This window comes from Symphalangus syndactylus, chromosome 7 (genome assembly GCF_028878055.3).
Source record: "Symphalangus syndactylus isolate Jambi chromosome 7, NHGRI_mSymSyn1-v2.1_pri, whole genome shotgun sequence".
NCBI lineage: Eukaryota > Metazoa > Chordata > Mammalia > Primates > Hylobatidae > Symphalangus > Symphalangus syndactylus.
In genome coordinates this window covers 143,349,597-143,366,832 of record NC_072429.2, presented here as the reverse complement: position 1 = coordinate 143,366,832, position 17,236 = coordinate 143,349,597, and the positions used below count along the sequence as shown (strand labels likewise).

General features: G+C 58.8%; 1 protein-coding gene across 4 annotated transcripts in view; it reads left to right on the top strand.

The window, feature by feature from the left end:
• ARHGAP39 (Rho GTPase activating protein 39) overlaps nt 1–17,014 on the top strand; it is a 149,281-nt gene extending 132,267 nt beyond the window's left edge. For 3 of the 4 annotated variants that reach the window (XM_055287701.2, XM_055287698.2, XM_055287703.2), the window contains 7 exons: nt 1,131–1,692; nt 9,326–9,418; nt 12,889–12,962; nt 13,759–13,958; nt 14,686–14,777; nt 15,320–15,489; nt 15,581–17,014. In XM_055287701.2, the coding sequence (XP_055143676.1) occupies nt 1,131–1,692; nt 9,326–9,418; nt 12,889–12,962; nt 13,759–13,958; nt 14,686–14,777; nt 15,320–15,489; nt 15,581–15,775 (1,386 nt within the window). In that variant the 3' untranslated portion in view covers nt 15,776–17,014. The remainder of the gene's footprint in view (nt 1–1,130; nt 1,693–9,325; nt 9,419–12,888; nt 12,963–13,758; nt 13,959–14,685; nt 14,778–15,319; nt 15,490–15,580) is intronic. The other variant, XM_055287702.2, reaches the window with a different exon arrangement.
• Nucleotides 17,015–17,236: the final 222 nt, after the last annotated feature.

Genomic DNA, 17,236 nt, shown 5'->3' with positions numbered 1-17,236 from the left:
GAGACCCCCGTGGGGTGTGGGCTGTTGGGCGTTCCCTGGCAGTGCCTTCCTCATCTTGGGGGCACCTGGGAGCTGAAGGCCACACCCTGACTCCAGCCACAGAACACAGGAGGCCTCAGCAGACTGGGAGGGTGGTGGCCAGCAGAGCCATGGCCTGGGCTCCTGAGGAGCAGGCAGCCGAGGTGTCGGGGGCGCCCTGGTGGTTCTCAAAGCCAGTCCCCGAGGCTCCCTCGGGTAGGAAGAACTGCTGAGGGGACAGAGGCCCCAGGAATTCTGGGATGTTGCGCCCAGCCTGGGGCCTCTGGCACATTCCCCACCTGGCTCCTGGAGCTGATGGAGGCTAGATCCTGTGGAGGCCACGTGCACCTCTGTCCAGCATCTACATCCTTGTTCTCACCTGCTTGTTCTCACAGGGTGAGGCAGAGGGCAAGCCTAGCGTCTGAGGACCCAGGAGGGTGGAGGAGGAACACGGAGCTTCCTGGGGTGGGGAGACCTCGAGGGCCTGGGTGGCCTTCATGGTCTCCAGGGTGGAGAACTCAGAGCAGCTTCCGGTCCGTGATTTTGTCCGCTTCTCAAGATGCAGGAGGACAAGAGGGCAGAGAGGCCCAGGGTGCATGGACCAGGGTCCTCTCAGAGCAGCAGGCAGGGAGGGGCCTCCTGGAGGTCAGCCTGGGCTGAAGGCTGGAGGAAGGGCCTGGGGTCCCAGCAGTGAAGGGATTGGGAACCAGACAGCACTTTTACCTGGTGTGAACTGCAGCCTTCCGTGCCTGAACAAGGGCACTGACACTTCCTCAGGGGGTGGCAGAATGAAGTCAGCCCCCTGGGGATGCCAGTGGACGCTCCCCTTCCTCCCGCCTCACCCTCGGCCAGGTCACCTGGGTCACCCATCAGCAGGCTGCCCTGCCACTCCCTGGGAGTACAGGGCCGTGGCGCCCCAGCTGCATCTGTGGACAGGCTGGGCTCCCCTGGGCCTCCCACCTCAGGCAGCCTTGTGGTGAGCAGGGCAGGCCTCTCACCTGGCTGGCTCTGGTGGGGCCCCGGCTCACACTTCTGGGGACTGTGGCCCAGCAGGCCCAACTGCCTGGCCCTCCCCCACCCCCTAACAGCCCAGCCCCATTTGTCCTTCTCAGTCTGAGGACCTCGGTGCCTGTGCCCAGTTTGAGAGCAGCCGGCAGAGCCGCAGCGGCATTCCCAGCTCCAGCTGCGTCTTCCCCACCTTCACGCTGCGCAAGCCCTCCTCAGAGACGGACATCGAGAACTGGGCCTCCAAGCACTTCAACAAGCACACGCAGGGCCTCTTCCGGCGGAAGGTTTCCATCGCCAACATGCTGGCCTGGAGCAGCGAGTCCATCAAGAAGCCCATGATCGTGACGAGCGACCGGCACGTGAAGAAGGAGGCCTGCGAGCTCTTCAAGCTGATCCAGATGTACATGGGTGACCGGCGGGCCAAGGCTGACCCGCTGCACGTGGCCCTGGAGGTGGCCACCAAGGGCTGGAGTGTGCAGGGCCTGCGGGACGAGCTCTACATCCAGCTGTGCCGGCAGACCACCGAGAACTTCCGCCTGGAGAGCCTGGCCCGCGGCTGGGAACTCATGGCCATCTGCCTGGCCTTCTTCCCGCCCACCCCCAAGTTCCACTCCTACCTGGAAGGCTACATCTACCGGCACATGGACCCCGTCAACGACACCAAAGGTAAGGCCATGCACGGGCTTTGCCACCAGCTCAGCTAAGGGCAGTGGAGAGGGCTCCTGCTGTGCTGGGCAGCAGCTGGTGAGTCCCTGGTGGCCCTCCACACAGGGCCATGGCTCGACACACACCTCCCGAAACACCCCACACGCTGGGCCTCCGCTGGATGTGGCCTCTTCCTGGAGCCCCAACTAGGCACTGAGATGAAGAGCCCCGGAGCCCTGGCAGACACGATGGCCACATCCACTCTGCTCCAAGCCCACCATGGCCAGTCCTGCTCCCTGACAAGGGCAGGCACGAAGAGGTCGAGGGCAGAGCAGCCGTGGTCAGGCCCCTGCATGTCTGCTGCACTTGCCTTCTGCCATCCGTGACCTAGAGGGGTTACCACCCTGGCAAGACCCAGGTTGTCTCTTCTGGGCATGGTCCTGGCAGAAGGCTCCTGTGAGCAGGCAGGAGCTTGATGACTGTGGCTCACATGCAGGTCACGCAGCACCTGAGCTGCCCCAGAGCTGCCCCATGGGGTCGTAAGTTGGAGCCATCATCACATCCTAATGGCTGCCTGGGGCAACGTGGGAGGCCAGAGTCTGCCCAGGGCTCTCCAAGACAATGCTTCAGGTGTGCCGGGCCCAGGCCATGGTGCCATCAGCCAGACAGCCCCGTGTCTGCAGCAAGCCGCCCTCCACCTCACATCGTGGGTATCTACAGGGCACAGCCACAGAACTGATGTCCAGAAATGCATGCACGCACGCACACACACCCTCCAGGTCAGACACGCCATAGGCTGTTCTGTGGCAGTGAGAGCCCACCCTGGTCTGGCCTTTGCCTCTACAGAGATTGAGCCCCTGGTCAGGGCCTTGCTGGGCCTTACCCCATGACCCCCCAGCCCAGGTGTGGAGGAGGTGGCTCCCAAGCTGCTGTGGACACACAGAGGCAGGGCGGAGGCCACAGGGCAGTGGGAGCTTCCTGGGGACAGTGTTGGGTATAGGCACCACCCAGCTCATCAGCTGTTTGTGGGGAGATTTTGGAAGCCATGCAGTTTCACCTGACTTTTCAACACAAGATCACAGCGGAGGCAGAGCTTGGCAGGTGGCCGGGGCTCCAGGAGTGCAGAGGAGGACCAGAGCAGGGTGCCAGGCAGACTGGGCTGGACTGTGAAGCCCAGTCTCTGGTCTTGGGCCCGTCAAGAAGCAGGTGGAATCCTAGGGGCTGTGTTCCTGGTGGCATCATAGTTCACCTCCTCGTCCTCTTCCAGAGGGGCCTGGGGATGTCGTGCCTGAGCTGGAGGCTGTGGACTGAGCCCCCGCTGCTCAGCACAGCATGCAGCCCACAGTGGGTGCCCCCAAGAGTAGGCAAGTGAAGGGCCAGAAGACAGCCAGAGAAAGGCCTGAGGTTTCTTGGGCCCATCTTGGGCCAGCTGCCTAGCCAGTGTGTGGCTGGGCTGTTTCTACTGTATGTAGGTAGAGGCTGTGGCTTCCTAGGGGAGTGTGTGCTCCAGGCCGCTGCCCTTCACACTTAGGCTTGTGTGCCTTTGTCCTTGTGTCTTACACCTGTGGGGTCCTGGCCTGCATGGAAAAAGGAATCAGGCTTCAGCCTGGGCGGCCGTGGCTTCAGAGCTCTGCCAAAGAAGGTCCATGAAGGCCAAGAGCACCGTCTGGGCTGGAGTGACAGCGGGGCTGGGGCTCTGTGCAGTCCCACTGGCAGGTAGCCTGCATCTTGGCTGTGGTACCGTGGCCACCCTCACAGCCAGAACCCCATCTCCAGCCCCAGGATCCACTCCTAGGTTCATCTGTCAGGGTCCCTGATTGGCCCTGAGCCCAGAAGAGAGACCTCTACGTACACAGTGGCCATCCCTTCCCAAATGAGCCTCACACCCCTCCAGCCAGCCTCCTGTGCCTAGGGGGTGTCCCTTTCACATGCAGGTGCTGGCTCTGCTCAGAAAGACAGGCCCAGCCAGGCACAGTGGCTCACACCTGGAATCCCAGCACTTTGGGCCAAGGCAAGAGGATCCCTTGAGCCTGGGAGTTTGAGACCAGCCTGGGCAACAAAGTGAGACCCTGTCTTTATGAAAAATTTTAAAAAGGAAGTTAGCCAGGCATGGTGGTGCATGCTTGTGGTCCCAACTACTTGGGAGGCTGAGGCAGGAGGATTGCTTGAGCCCAGGAGGTTAAGTCTGCAGTGAGTCATGATCGCACCACTGCACTCCAGCCTGGGCAACAGAGCAAGACCTCCTTTTTTTTTTTTTTTTTGGAGTTAGAGTCTTGCACTGTTGCCCAGGCTGGAGTGCAGGAGTGCAGTGGTGCAATCTCAGCTCACTGCAACCTCTGCCTCCTGGGTTCAAGCGATTGTCCTGCCTCAGCCTCCCGTGTAGCAGGGACTACAGGTGCACACCACCACACCCGGCTAGTTTTTGTATTTTTAGTAGAGACGGGGTTTCACTATGTTGGCCAGGCTGGTCTCAAACTGCTGACCTCAGTTGATCCACCCACCTGAGTTTCCCAAAGTGCTGGGATTACAGGCATGAGCCATTGTGCCTGGCCAAGACCCCGTTGAAGTGGGGGCTGTGGGGCAGGTAGGAAAAAGAAAGAAAGAAAAGAAGGAAGGAAGAGAAGAGAAGAGAAAGGAAAGAAAGACAGGCCCTATCAGCCGAGGTGGGTGTCGGATGTAGCCTGTGCTCTGGAGGGCCAGCTAGGCTGCGGGCACAGTCCTTAGAAAAAGGAAACTGTAGCCTAGGGACCCTCGGTGAGGAGCAGAGCTGAGCCTGGCACATCGCCCTGAGCACCGTGCCTGCCTCAGCCTCGGGAGCCTTGACCCATCGGCCAGCACCTGCGTGACCTGCACTGTGTGGTCACCACCCTCGGGCACCAGGCCCCACGAGGTGATGCCCCCAGCTTAGCCTTGTCTCATGGGTGCTCACTCCTTTCACACCAGCAGGGGGTCTCCTGGCTGGTCCCCAGGACCTCCCTCAACAGGTTCTCAACACAGACATCGAGGCGCACCTGGCAGTGGGTATGGTAGCCTTCAGCTCTCCCACCTGCTCCACTTCTGTGTCTTTTGGAAGGCTGGAGACTCCTAAAGGTTTCATTCACTGCTCGCTTCTTCATGCATCCAACAAGGTCTCCTGGCTTCCAGCTCACGATGGCAGACTGAACCTGGGCATTTGCCTCACCTTTGCCTTGAACTCACTAAAACGACAGTGAAACCATTTTTTAAAGGCAAAAAAAAAAAAAAAACCCACAAAGGAATGTAAAATGGTACAGCCACGGTGGAAACTGGTAGGCAGTTCCTCAAATAATTAAAATATAATTCCCATATCATCTAGCATTTACTACTCCTGGAATGACCCAGAAGAGCTGGGAGCCAGGACTGTAATGGTGATTGGTACACCCCGTTCACAGCAGCTCTTAACAACTAAAAGGTGGGAACATGCCAAGGATCCATCAGCAGCTGAATGGAGAAACAGAACATGTCCAGCCACAAAATGGAAAATTATTTCCAGCCTTAAAAAGGAAGGAAATGTTGATAGACGCACGTGGATGAACCTTGAGGGCATCATGCTGAAGGCAAAAAGCCAGTCAGGACAGAGATTGTAGGATTCTCCCTCCATGAGGCCCTAGATTAGTCAGATTCTCACAGGACAGAGATCATAGGATTCTCCCTCCGTGAGGCTCTAGATTAGTCAGATTCTCACAGGACAGAGATTGTAGGATTCTCCCTCCGTGAGGCTCTAGATTAGTCAGATTCTCACAGGACAGAGATCATAGGATTCTCCCTCCATGAGGCTCTAGATTAGTCAGATTCTCACAGGACAGAGATCGTAGGATTCTCCCTCCATGAGGCTCTAGATTAGTCAGATTCCCAGAGACAGAAACTAGAAGGGTGGGTGCCATGGCTGAGGGAGGGAGAAGCGGGGAGTGAGGCCTACTTTGGAAAGATGAAAAAGTTCTGGAGATGGCAAGTGGTGATAGTTGTACAACAATGTAAATGTACTTAATGTCACAGAACTATTTTTAAATGGTTAAAGTGGTAAATTTTATATATATTTTACCAAAATTTTAAAAACACACAAAGAAAAAGAAAATGGAAGAGGAAGAACAGCTGTTTTAGAAGGTGGAGCACGTGGACCACAAACAGTGAATCCTGGGGCCAATGGTGGGAAACAGAAAAGCTGAAGCAGGCAGCAGACCCTTAAAAGCTCACAAGTGGGTAGAGCCCTATTCTTTAGCAAAGGGGGAAGAGGGTGACCCTGAAGCTGGAAACAAAGGATTGGTTAAAACTGCTTAAGAAGCAAAGCAGTCCAGGCACGGTGGCTCACGCCTGTCATCCCAGCACTTTGGGAGGCGGAGGCAGGTGGATCACTGAGGCCAAGAGTTCAAGAGCAGCCTGGCCAACATGGTGAAACCCCGTCTCTACTAAAAATACAAAAATTAGTCGGGCGTGGTGGCTCACGCCTGTAATCGCAGGTACTCGGGAGGCTGAGGCAGGAGAATCACTTGAACCCGGGAGGTGGAGGTTGCAGTGAGCTGAGATCGTGCCATTGCACTCCAGCCTGGGCAACAGACCAAAACTGTTTCAAATTAATTAATTAATTATGTCTTTTCTTTATCCCCAGACAGGGACTTTGTTTCAAATAAATATTTCTTTTTTTTCCAGGCAGGGTCTCACTGTATTGCCCAGGGGAGTGCAGTGGTGACGTCACTGCTCACTGCAGGCTCGTGGGATCCTCCCACCTCAGCCTCCCGAGTAGCTGAGACCACAGGCACTACCAAGCCCAGCTAATTTTTTTCTTAAGTTTTGTAGAGACAGGGTTTCACCATGTTGGCCAGGCTGATCTCAAACTCCTAGGCTCAAGTGATTCTCCCACCTTAGCCTCCCAAAGTGCTGGGATCACAGATGTAAGCCCGCAAGCCTGGCCTCATATTTCTACATACTAGCAACAGATTATTAGAAGCTGATATTTTAAAATACCATTTTCAATTGCATGTATTTATTTATTTAGAGACAGGGTCTCCAATCGCATGTATTTATTTATTCTGAGACTCTGTGGCCCAGGGTGGCGCGCAGTGGTATGACAGCTCACTGTAGCCTCCAACTCTTGGGCTCAAGCTGTGATCCCCCTGCCTCAGCATCTCGAGTAGCCAGGACAACAGGCCTGAGCCACCACACCTGGCTAATTTAATTTTTTTGGAGAGATGAAGTTTTGCAATGTTGCCCCGTCTGATCTTTAACTCCTTGCCTCAAGCGATCCTTCTGCCTCAGCTTCTCTGTGCCTGCCTGCAGTAGCATTTTAAAATATGACGTACTTAGAGAGAGAGATCTGACAAAGGACGTGTGAGACCTGCACAGTAAAAACTGCAAACCATTGCTGAAAGTAAAGCAGTAAAGTAGATGGAGAGGTCTACTGTGCGTATGAATCAGAAGACTCAATACTGTTAGGCCATCAGTTCTACCAAATCGATGCATAGATTAAATCTGAATGCAAATTGTACTACATTTTTTTGTTTTAGAAATTGACAGGCTGATTCTAAAATGCATAGGAACTACAAAGGACCTAGAATAGCCAAAACCCCTTTGAAAAAATACAGAGTTGGAGGACTCACACCATCTGACTTGTTATAAAGCCAGACTAACGAGAGTGTGGAGGACTCACACCACCTGACTTGTTATAAAGCCAGACTAACGAGAGTGTGGCACTAGCCTTGAGGTAGACAGTGGGTCAGGGCCACAGAGAGCAAGTTTAGAAACAGACCCATGTATGGCTGAGCCAGCTTTCCACAGTGCTGCAAAGGCAACTTAGTGAAGAAAAGACAGTCTTTTCCTTCGACAGTGCTGGGAAAACTGGATATCCAAATGCAAACAAAAGATGAATTTCAACGCATATTTTGACGTGTACACAAAAAATAACTGCAAATGGATCACTCATAAACCAAGATATAAAACCTGAAACTATAAAACTTCTGGAACAAAACAGGAGAAAATGCTTGCTTTCCTGAGGGAGGCAAAGATTTTTATATATAATTCCAAAAGTACTATCTATGAAAGAAAAACATGGATAAATTGGACTTCATCAAAACTAAGTCTCCTACAAAAGACTGTTAAAAGAATGAGAAGATACACCAGTTACAGACACGTAAAGGGAGGAAGCCGGGGTGACTAACAGCGGTAGTGGAATCAACTTAGAGGCCATGTTTAGCTGATACGGAGACAGATGGCCACATACAGAAATATTTGCAGATGTGCATGTGAACAGGAGTTAGCGTGCACACAGGTGCTTCCTCATTCTGTCAGCTGAGAGGACCTACAAGCAGTGATTTCCTGGCAGCAGTAAGCACATCGCACACCCAGATCTTGGTTTCTAAATACCATTTTCCATTAAAACGATCCAGAGTTCCTTGGAGAAATGGGTGATTCCAGGGCTGGTGCAGGGCATATATGAGATGTAGTCAAAAGTGAGGAAGTGCCAGAGGTGGGGGTGATGCCCGTGCCAGAGGTGGGGGTGACGCCTGCCACAGGGACATGGGCCAGCGGAAGGAGTTCCCAGTGGCCAAGGCTGGAGCAAGTTGAGCAACAAGATAAAGACCCATTGGATTATAACCCAAGCATAAAATAAAATCCATAAGTAGGTCGGGCGCGGTGGCTCACACCTGTAATCCCAGCACTTTGGGAGGCCGAGGCAGGTGGATCATTTGAGGTCAAGAGTTCAAGACCAGACTGGCCAACATGGTGAAACCCCATCTCTACCAAAAATACAAAAATTAGTCAGATGTGGTGGTGCATGCCTGTAATTCCAACTACTCAGGAGGCTGAGGTGGGAGTCTCTTAAACCCGGGAGGTGGACGTTGCAGTGGGTGGAGGTTGCAGTGAGCCGAGATCGCACCACTCACTCCAGCCTGGGTGACACAGTGAGACCCTATCTCAAAAAGAAGAAAAAACTGTAAGTCCATACTGATACAAATGAGTAATTCAATAGGTAGCAGTAGACAAATCTGTGGGGAACAATGACAATTTATGTACATATCCACCCTCCAGGAGCTGGAGCCTAACTCCACCCCTCAGGTGTGGGCCGGGCACAGTGACTCCTCCTACAGAGTATGGCACGGAGCAGGAGGAGGAAACGGTACCTCACAGAAGCCTGCCAGCCGTGACCTCAGCTAGGTCATCGAGGCCAGTGGCAACAGTGCAGAGTTACGCTGTGCAGAGCGGGAGGCAGGCCCAGATCAGCCTGAGGGGAGCCCCCTCCTCTCTGACTGCAATGCCTGGCTTGGGGCCGGCTGCCTTCGCCCACTTGTTTCTGTTGGTTTTCTGACCAGCAGGCAGGGAGCCCAGGCCATGGCCGCCCCAGCCTTGCTGCCAGCCAGAGGGCAGAAGCTGCCTGCTCTCCTCCTGCTCCCCAGGCGCCTTCCCTGCACCTCCACTCACGCCAGCACAGGCACGGCAGCTTCCCAGCCCACACAGTGCTCAGAAGGGCCCCTGGCACCTCTCTTACACAGCCACGTCCCCCCAGACACGCTCAGCCCCCGGCTGCACAGGGTGAGCCCCCAACAGGCCCAGGGGCCTGCTCACCGGCCAAGTGCGGGAGCTGAGTGGGTGCTGGCTCCTGGCGTTGTGTTCTGTAGTCCTCATGGTTGTCTTTGCTCCCCAGTGACACAGCACATAAAAGAGCTCCTGGAAAGAAACACTAAGAAGAAGTCCAAATTGAGAAAGAAACCCAAGCCTTATGTTGAAGAGCCGGATGGTAGGGCCTCTCCCCGCAGCCCCTGGGCGCGGCGTCTGCACAGCTCTGCTCTCCAGCCTCGGCCGCCTGGCCTTCTCTTCTCTAACCGCTTCTGGATGGGGGGGATGGGGCCACTAACCTCAGGCCTGTGGCCTCCTGAGCGAGCTGGAGGGCCCAGGTGACTGACTGGACCCCTGGAGAGGTCAAGTCTGTCCACATCTGTCTTGGTGGTGCCCAGAGCCATTTCCAACTTGCTTGCTGGGTTCTTGATGGGGTGGGGGCATGAGGACTTGCCTGCTGAGGGCTCCTGGAGGCGCCCCCAGGTGAGTGTTTGGGCCTGACCCCCAAGGGAAGTTTGCAGGTGGAGGGGTGTGTGGTACCCTGCAGACAAGCACCCCTCAGCCCTGTCTTCCCACCCAGGGCTGCCCCTGGGCCACAAGAGCCAAGCCTGGCGTTCAGAATCAGCAAGGAGTCGTCCCTTGCTTTGATGGCGGGCCCCCAGGACAGCCCCAGCAGTGGGGGAAGGGCTTCCACACCAGCACCAGCACCCTTCCCACCCACACTCTCACACAGCTTCCGCCTCTCCACCTTCCCCCAGGCCTTGGCCCAGGAAAGCCCTGTGAACCCAAGGCTGTGCCCTCCCTGTTGAGAGCGACACTGTCAGACCCAGTCAGCTCCGCGCACACACCCACGCGCACACAGGCTTCCAGGGCTGTCCTCCCCACTCCTGCAGTGTGGTCCTGCCACACTTAGTGCCTCACGCCCACTCATCTGTCTAGAGCTCCACCACCACCTCTCTGCTCCACCTCACTTCCTTTGAGACCACTTGGCTTAGGCACCCCTTCCTCCAGGAAGCCATCCCTGACTGCATTCTGCCCACGTAGGACCAGAACAGCACCAGCAAGCTTTCTGTGGATGAGGTTTGCTTAGGGCCAACTCTGGGACCAGCAGGAGGCTACAGGGGCACGAAGGGCCCTCGTGGGGAATGCCAGGATGGCATCTGCTGGGCTAGGGACTTGTCCTCACCCTGGCACCTCCGAGGCTGCCCCCAGCAGGTCTGTGCCAGGGGCCCTGGCCCAGTCCCGAGTCACCCAGCCTGGCCTCACCCAGGACCCTGAGAGAAGAGGGCCAGCTGCAATGTAGGGGTGAGACTCCTGGCCACAGACGTCCTCAGACCACTCCATCTGGGGCAGCGTAGAAGGAGCTCTGCGCTCCTATCTGAGCTGGCGTCCGGTGGCCTGAGAGCTGGACCAACACCGCTGGCCGTAAAAGTCTCCTGGCTGCAGCCAGGCGGAGCGGAGAGCAGACTCCCCTGTGCCTGGAGTGGAGCCCAGTGGGACACTGCGGCCCAGGGTGTGTCAGGTGGGGAGCAGGGTCAACACCAGGAGGCCCTGGGAGACCTGTGACCTGGTCCTGTAGCTCTAAGGTCCCCGGGGCAGGCCTGGCCCCTGAGCAGAGCAGCGCAGGCCTTAGGAGAGCTGCTGCTGTTGATGCGTCTGTGGGCAGCCGTCCCACCTGGGCCCGCCTGCAGCCGCAGGGGGATGGAGGGCTAAGGTCCAGGCAAGGCTGGATCAGGGCAGTGGGCTCAGAGCAGAGCACCCCACACAGGTGAGGGTCTCCCTGGGCTGGCCATGGGCACTGCCCACTCTCCCACTGCAGGTCAGCAGACACCTTGGTGCCTGGCCCTGTGCCTGATGCAGCGTGAGCGGGAGTCATCCCCAGCTTCCCAGACCTTAGGGCACAGGCAGCCTGACCCCCAGAATGAAGTTGCAGGTGGAGTAGCGTGGCCTCAGTCCCTGGCCTGCCCACTACAGTTGTGACACCGGCAGCTGCCTTCTGAGCACTGCATGAGACAGGTGTTGTCACAGTCTCCATCCTACAGAGGAGCAAACTGAGGCACAGAGAGACTGCACTGTGCTCACCTTCACCAGCTGAGAGGCGGTGGCCCCAGTGTATCCCAGTCACAGAGTGTTGGAGGGTGTCCCGGTCCCAAGCAGGCTCAGGCTGGGGTGTTTGTCCCACCAGGGGCCTGGGGACAGGAGATCAGGGCCTGTCTTCCCGCAGGGACAGCAAGCAGGAGGCCCAGCCCTGCCATCTGCCCCAGGCCCCCCAGCCTAGTGACTACATGTCCCAGCTGCTGAGCTGAGGCCCTGGGTTTTTGCCGCCTTCCTGCAAAGCTCATTCCCTCCTTGCCTTCTTGAGGCTCTGAGCCTGGGTCCAGTGTGCGTGGGCACCATGCATTCTGGAAGAACACGGGCACCTCACAGCCTGCCCAGAAGGCCCAGAGGGGCCCTTGGTTCCACAGGGTCCCACGCTGGAGGCTGGGGCCAGATCCCCTGCCAAGACCTGTGGTCCCAAGGACCATGACAGATTTTCTAGGATCTAAACATCTATGAAAAAAAATCTCATTTTGGTTACTCTAAAAAAGAGTCTCCTTAGCAGTCACATGTCAACTATTCTGTGATTAGAGATGGACTCAAGACACGTGTACTTTTTTAACCTGGTCCAAGGACCCCGTGCCCTCAACTGTCCACCAGAAACTGCTCCTTCAAAGAAGACAAAGCCGTTCCGATTGGGGGTCAGGATCCAGAGGCCCCCCTCGCCCTGGCAGGCGGTAGGCGCTGGGCACTGGGGCAGGTCTCATGTCCAGAAGCACAGGGTCCTGTCCATCTGTCCGAGGTCCATGGCTCCCCTGGCCCCAGACAGCTTCTCTTGGCGTGTTCTCTCATCTGCTTCTTCCCAACCTGGAGCAGGAAGGTGCCGCGCCTTCCAGACCCAGCCTGGGAATCCCCTCCCCTCTAGCACCTTCCCCTGTGCCCTGTGTCTGGAGACTCCCCAGGTGCTGACTCAGGCACACGGCCCCTCCCCTCAGGGACCCTGCTGTCGGGCTGAGTTTTAGAAAGCCCCTCCCTTGAGAAAGGAGACTGGGCCCTCTCATGCCACCTCAGTCCTTCAGAGAAGCCCAAAGGTGGTACTTCAGGCCCAGGCTGCAGCAGAGCTGGGCTTGCTGTGTAGATCACTCAGTGCCTGCCTCCCCCAGCCGTGGCTATGGGTGCTGGGTAGGTGGAAATGACTCCCCCAGGGGCTCCTGCCCACAGCCCAAAAGCCAGGGAGGGGCCTGAAGCAGAGAAGAGTCAAATACCTGGACAGCTGCCTGGGTCAGGCCCTGGGGAGGGAGCAGTGCGGTCTAGAGGCCCTCAGACCCAGGTGCTACGCTTCCTGTTCCTGCGAGGCCGTAGGAGGGCGGGTGGAGCTGCCAGGGGGGTCCTCCCCAGCCTGTCCCTCTGCAGGTGGGGAAGTGCTCCTTGGGTCTCTGCTCTAAAGGACACTGCCTGGGAGAGTGTGAGGACCCGCTGTGCTGGGCAGGGGGTGGCCGGGGCCAGGCCAGCCCAGCCCCCCAGGGCCCTCGAAGGAGCTGTGTCTGCTCACCCCTCTCCTGGCCCCACACCCACACATCCACACCAGGCTGATCAGGCCCCATTCCTTTCCAGGGGTGGCAATAAGCACGTATGCCAAGTACTGTTACCACAAGCTACAGAAGGCAGCCCTGACCGGGGCCAAGAAGGTACGGGTGCGCCTGGGGGGCCGGGGAGGGCAGGCGGGGGCACAGAGACCCTTGGTGGACAGCCCCAGGAGCCCCGCCTGCAGTTTGGTATGGGGCAGCAGTGCAGAGGGTGCCACATGGAACCCACCTAGGCGGGTGGCGGGGTGCGCCAGGCCGACCCCGTGTTCTCCTGGGCTGCACCCTCCCCCGGGGGCTCTTCCCAGGCCTGGACCCCCAGCTCAGGAGCAAGGCAGGCAATGGGCTCAGTCACACGGCACCACAGGACCCCGTTCCCTGGACCTGTCCCAAGAGCCTGGCCCCTTACCCACGTCCTCCTCTCTGATGCACTGCTCCCATCACACCCCTCCCCAGGGCTCTCAGCCCTGCCACAGACTTCTGGAAGTTTCACCCCAGCTCAGCCAGCTTGGCCTCTGCTGTGCTCCCCAACAGCCCTGGCCGGCCCAGGACTCACTCCCACCTTCCCAAGGGCCCCTGTGAGCTGGTGCTGTAGACAGTGATTCCGGCCAGGGAGCTGGGCTTGTCCGTAGCTCTAGTTGGAGCCAGGAGTTCACAGGGATGAGAGGAGGGGGAGGCAGAGCCAGGGGCAGCCCAGGAGGAGTTAGGGTTTGGGGGACGAGGAGGGCTGGTCCAGGGAGGGATGGTGGCCTGGGGAAACACCACACTCGGACCCAGGTGTGTGGGGCAGGAATTCTGAAGAGTGCCACCCACCCATGTTCGTAGGAAAGAGGCCAACCAGGGTGGCAGGGGTTCCTGAGGATGGCCAGGCCAGACCAGGACAGAGCCTCTGTCTTCACAGGGGCTGAAGAAGCCCAACGTGGAGGAGATCCGGCACGCCAAGAACGCGGTGTTCAGCCCGTCCATGTTCGGCAGCGCGCTGCAGGAGGTCATGGGCATGCAGAGGGAGCGCTACCCCGAGCGCCAGCTGCCCTGGGTGCAGACGCGGCTCTCTGAGGAGGTGCTGGCGCTCAACGGTGACCAGACAGAGGGCATCTTCAGGTGCCACGGCAACCCCAGGCGCCGGGTGTGGGGGCCACAACCGTGTGTCCACCATGCATCTCTGGCATGCAGGGGCCATTAAGCCTCAGGCCCACTGGGCTGCTTCCGCACCCCTACCTGAGAGCACATGAAGGGTGGCGCCACAGTGTGGAAGCTGACCCGAGGGTGTGCAGGCCAGGAGAGAGGGCAGGACCCATTCTGAAGAGGCAGCACAGCCAGCTGGGGAGGGTGCCCCTGCAGAGATGGCCACCAGGGGTACAGAGCGTGCTTGGACACCACCCATGGGCAGCCCGGGGTTTGAGCCTCAGATGACAGGCAGCCCTTGTCTGTGAACAGGGATGGCACAGGGTGCCACCCACTCCCGTGACTCACCTGTCAGGGCAAGGGGTACCCAGGCCCCAGGAGGGCAGCTGGGGAAACTGAGGCTTGCAGGTTGAGCCCCAGTGGCCCTTTGGTGAGGGCAGCCACACAGGGAGCCAGCAGGGGCCCAAGGAGGGACGGTGGCCTGGGGAAGCACCACACTCGGACCCAGGTGTGTGGGGCAGGAATCCTGAAGAGTGCCACCCACCCGTGTTCGTGGGAAAGAGGCCAACCGGGGTGGCGGGGGATCCTGAGGTTTTGCTCCCCTCCCCGGGTCATCAGGGGCCTACCGGAGGGAGTGTCCAGGCAGAATCATGAAGCCGCAGCGCAGGCTCCTGTTGCCTGAGACCTGCCCTGTGCCCTGCAGGGTCCCTGGGGATATTGACGAGGTGAATGCCCTGAAGCTGCAGGTGGACCAGTGGAAGGTGCCCACAGGCCTGGAAGACCCCCACGTCCCTGGTGAGTCCTCCACACACACTGCAGCAGAGCAGGCCTGGTTCAGGCAGTGGTTCTCAAGGGGCCCCTGTCTCTGCCTCTGGGGTCCACCCTGATCCTGCCTCCTGCCCAGTGATATGATGGCTTCCCAGTCACTTCTAGCACATTCTCCCTCCTGCCCATTGGACAGTTTCCCCAGGTGTCTGTGGGGCACCCGAGGCCTACCTGTGCAATGCAGCTCCCTCCCCACCTGCTGCTCTCTGCCCTGTGCCCTTCAGCTGTGCCAGCTGTGCAGACACCCCCTCACGGTGGCTACACAGACTCCTCCTGAGAAAAATCCTGTTTTGCACGTCTCTGCTGGTGTGACCCCCATGCCTCCAGGATCAAGTTCAGGCCCCTAGGAGCTGAAAGGCCCTCTGGGGTCAGGGCCCAGCCCAGCCAGATGGGCCCTGTCCAGAATGGGCCGGCCCTCCCAGCCTGTCCCCCACAGCACCCCTCCATGCGTGTCCACCACGGGACCCCATTTGGCCCAGGGGTGCCCGCTGAGCCCCGTGCTGTGTCCCCAGCGTCCCTGCTGAAGCTGTGGTACCGGGAGCTGGAGGAGCCCCTGATCCCGCACGAGTTCTACGAGCAGTGCATCGCGCACTACGACAGCCCCGAGGCGGCGGTGGCCGTGGTGCACGCGCTGCCCCGCATCAACCGCATGGTGCTGTGCTACCTCATCCGCTTCCTGCAGGTACTTCCCTCCCCGGGGGTCCCCGCTGCTTCCCCCTCCCCGCCCCGCCTCTGCCCCTGCCCCTCCGCGCCCATCCTGGCTCCTCCACCAGGTCTTCGTGCAGCCGGCCAACGTCGCGGTCACCAAGATGGATGTGAGCAACTTGGCCATGGTGATGGCGCCCAACTGCCTGCGCTGCCAGTCTGACGACCCGCGCGTCATCTTCGAGAACACCCGCAAGGAGATGTCCTTCCTGCGCGTGCTCATCCAGCACCTGGACACCAGCTTCATGGAGGGCGTGCTGTAGCGGGGGTGCCCGGGGACAAGAGGGATGTCCTGCCGCCCCCAGCCAGGCCGAACCCCGCACTCGCTCTCCCGGCAGAGGGGCCAGAATCGCCCGGCCCAGCCCTGGAGCCCCCTCCACTCTCCCAGGCCCCTGGCCCCGGCGCTCCCCACGTCTTCTGCCCGGTCTGAGGGTGCAGCCAGGGCACAGCAGCGGCGGGGAGGGCGCCTCTGGCCCCCCACCTCACGGCCAGTTCCCGCGGGCACCGCCTCGCCCTCCGCTGGCCGCGGGTCAGCTCCGAGAAAGTGCCTTCTGTGTCCTGGAGCCGAGCGACACTGCCTCCTTGGGGCCGGGCTGCCTCCCTGTGGCTCCTGCGCGCCCTGGCCTGGGCCTTGCCCAGCTGCCCCGTCTCTCCTTCCCTTCCTCCTGTCCTCGTCCTGGCCTGCAGCTCTTCCCAGCCCCGAGGGAGCTTCTCGACCTGTCCCCGCCTCCTCTCCCTCCCTCGGCCCGTGGTCCCCAGCTGGTGACTGCTCAGGAGTTTGGGGGCTCCAGGACAGTGGGCCCGGGGCCTGGCAGGCTCTCGGTGGGTGGGGTGGGGGCCCCCAAACCAAAGTCCTCTGGGGTAGGGAGCAGGGCTGGGCAGGCATTCTGGGGGCAGGGTGGGGGAGGGGCGAGAGTATTTTTTTCTTCGTGTAACTATAAATCCAGAATCTATCCTGCATCGCAGCCCACCTGTGTATAGAGATATAAATAGAGGGAAAGATATAAGAACTAAATTTGCTAATGACATAGTTTTAACCTAAATGCTATTTATCTCTGAGCCGTCCCCGTCCTCCGTGCAGAGCAAGTTGAAGTCATTCCTTCTTTTCTTCTCCGATCTTTTTTCTTGGCTTCTGACCAAAAACCAAGCTCTACCCCATCCCCATCCCAGACCTGCAGCAGACGAGCGGGAAGGCGCCGGGCCCGGGACTGCCTGTTCTCCCGGTCAGAGCTGCTGGGGGACCGAGTTTGTACATTTTCCATTTTGGAATTTTGAGTTCCAATTGTTGTAAAACTTAATTTCTCCCCGGTTTTTATATATATATTTTTTAGAGTTCCGTTTTTATTTATTAAAAACAAAAGCCCCAGCCCTGCCGAGGCCTGGGCGGCGTCCTCAGTCGGGTGGTCCCGGGGCCTTTGCGGTCCCGCCCGGCTGAGACGCTCGCCCCGACGCATGGACCCGAGAGGCGACGACACGAGTGAATAAAGTGCACACGGACCCTGCGCCGCCTCCTGTTCCTTGTGGGCGTGGCCGGGGGCGAGAAGAGACGCGGGGTGGACCGGAAGGGGCGTCGCCGGCACACGCCTCTCGGAAGGCCAGGGCGGGCGAGCCCCGGAGGCCCGAGGGTGAGGGAAGAGCGCCGAGCCCGGGTCGCGGAGGCGGGCGCCGCCGGAACGCGAAGAGTGGGGCTGCTGCGGGCGGGCGCGAGTTCGCGCAGCACCGCC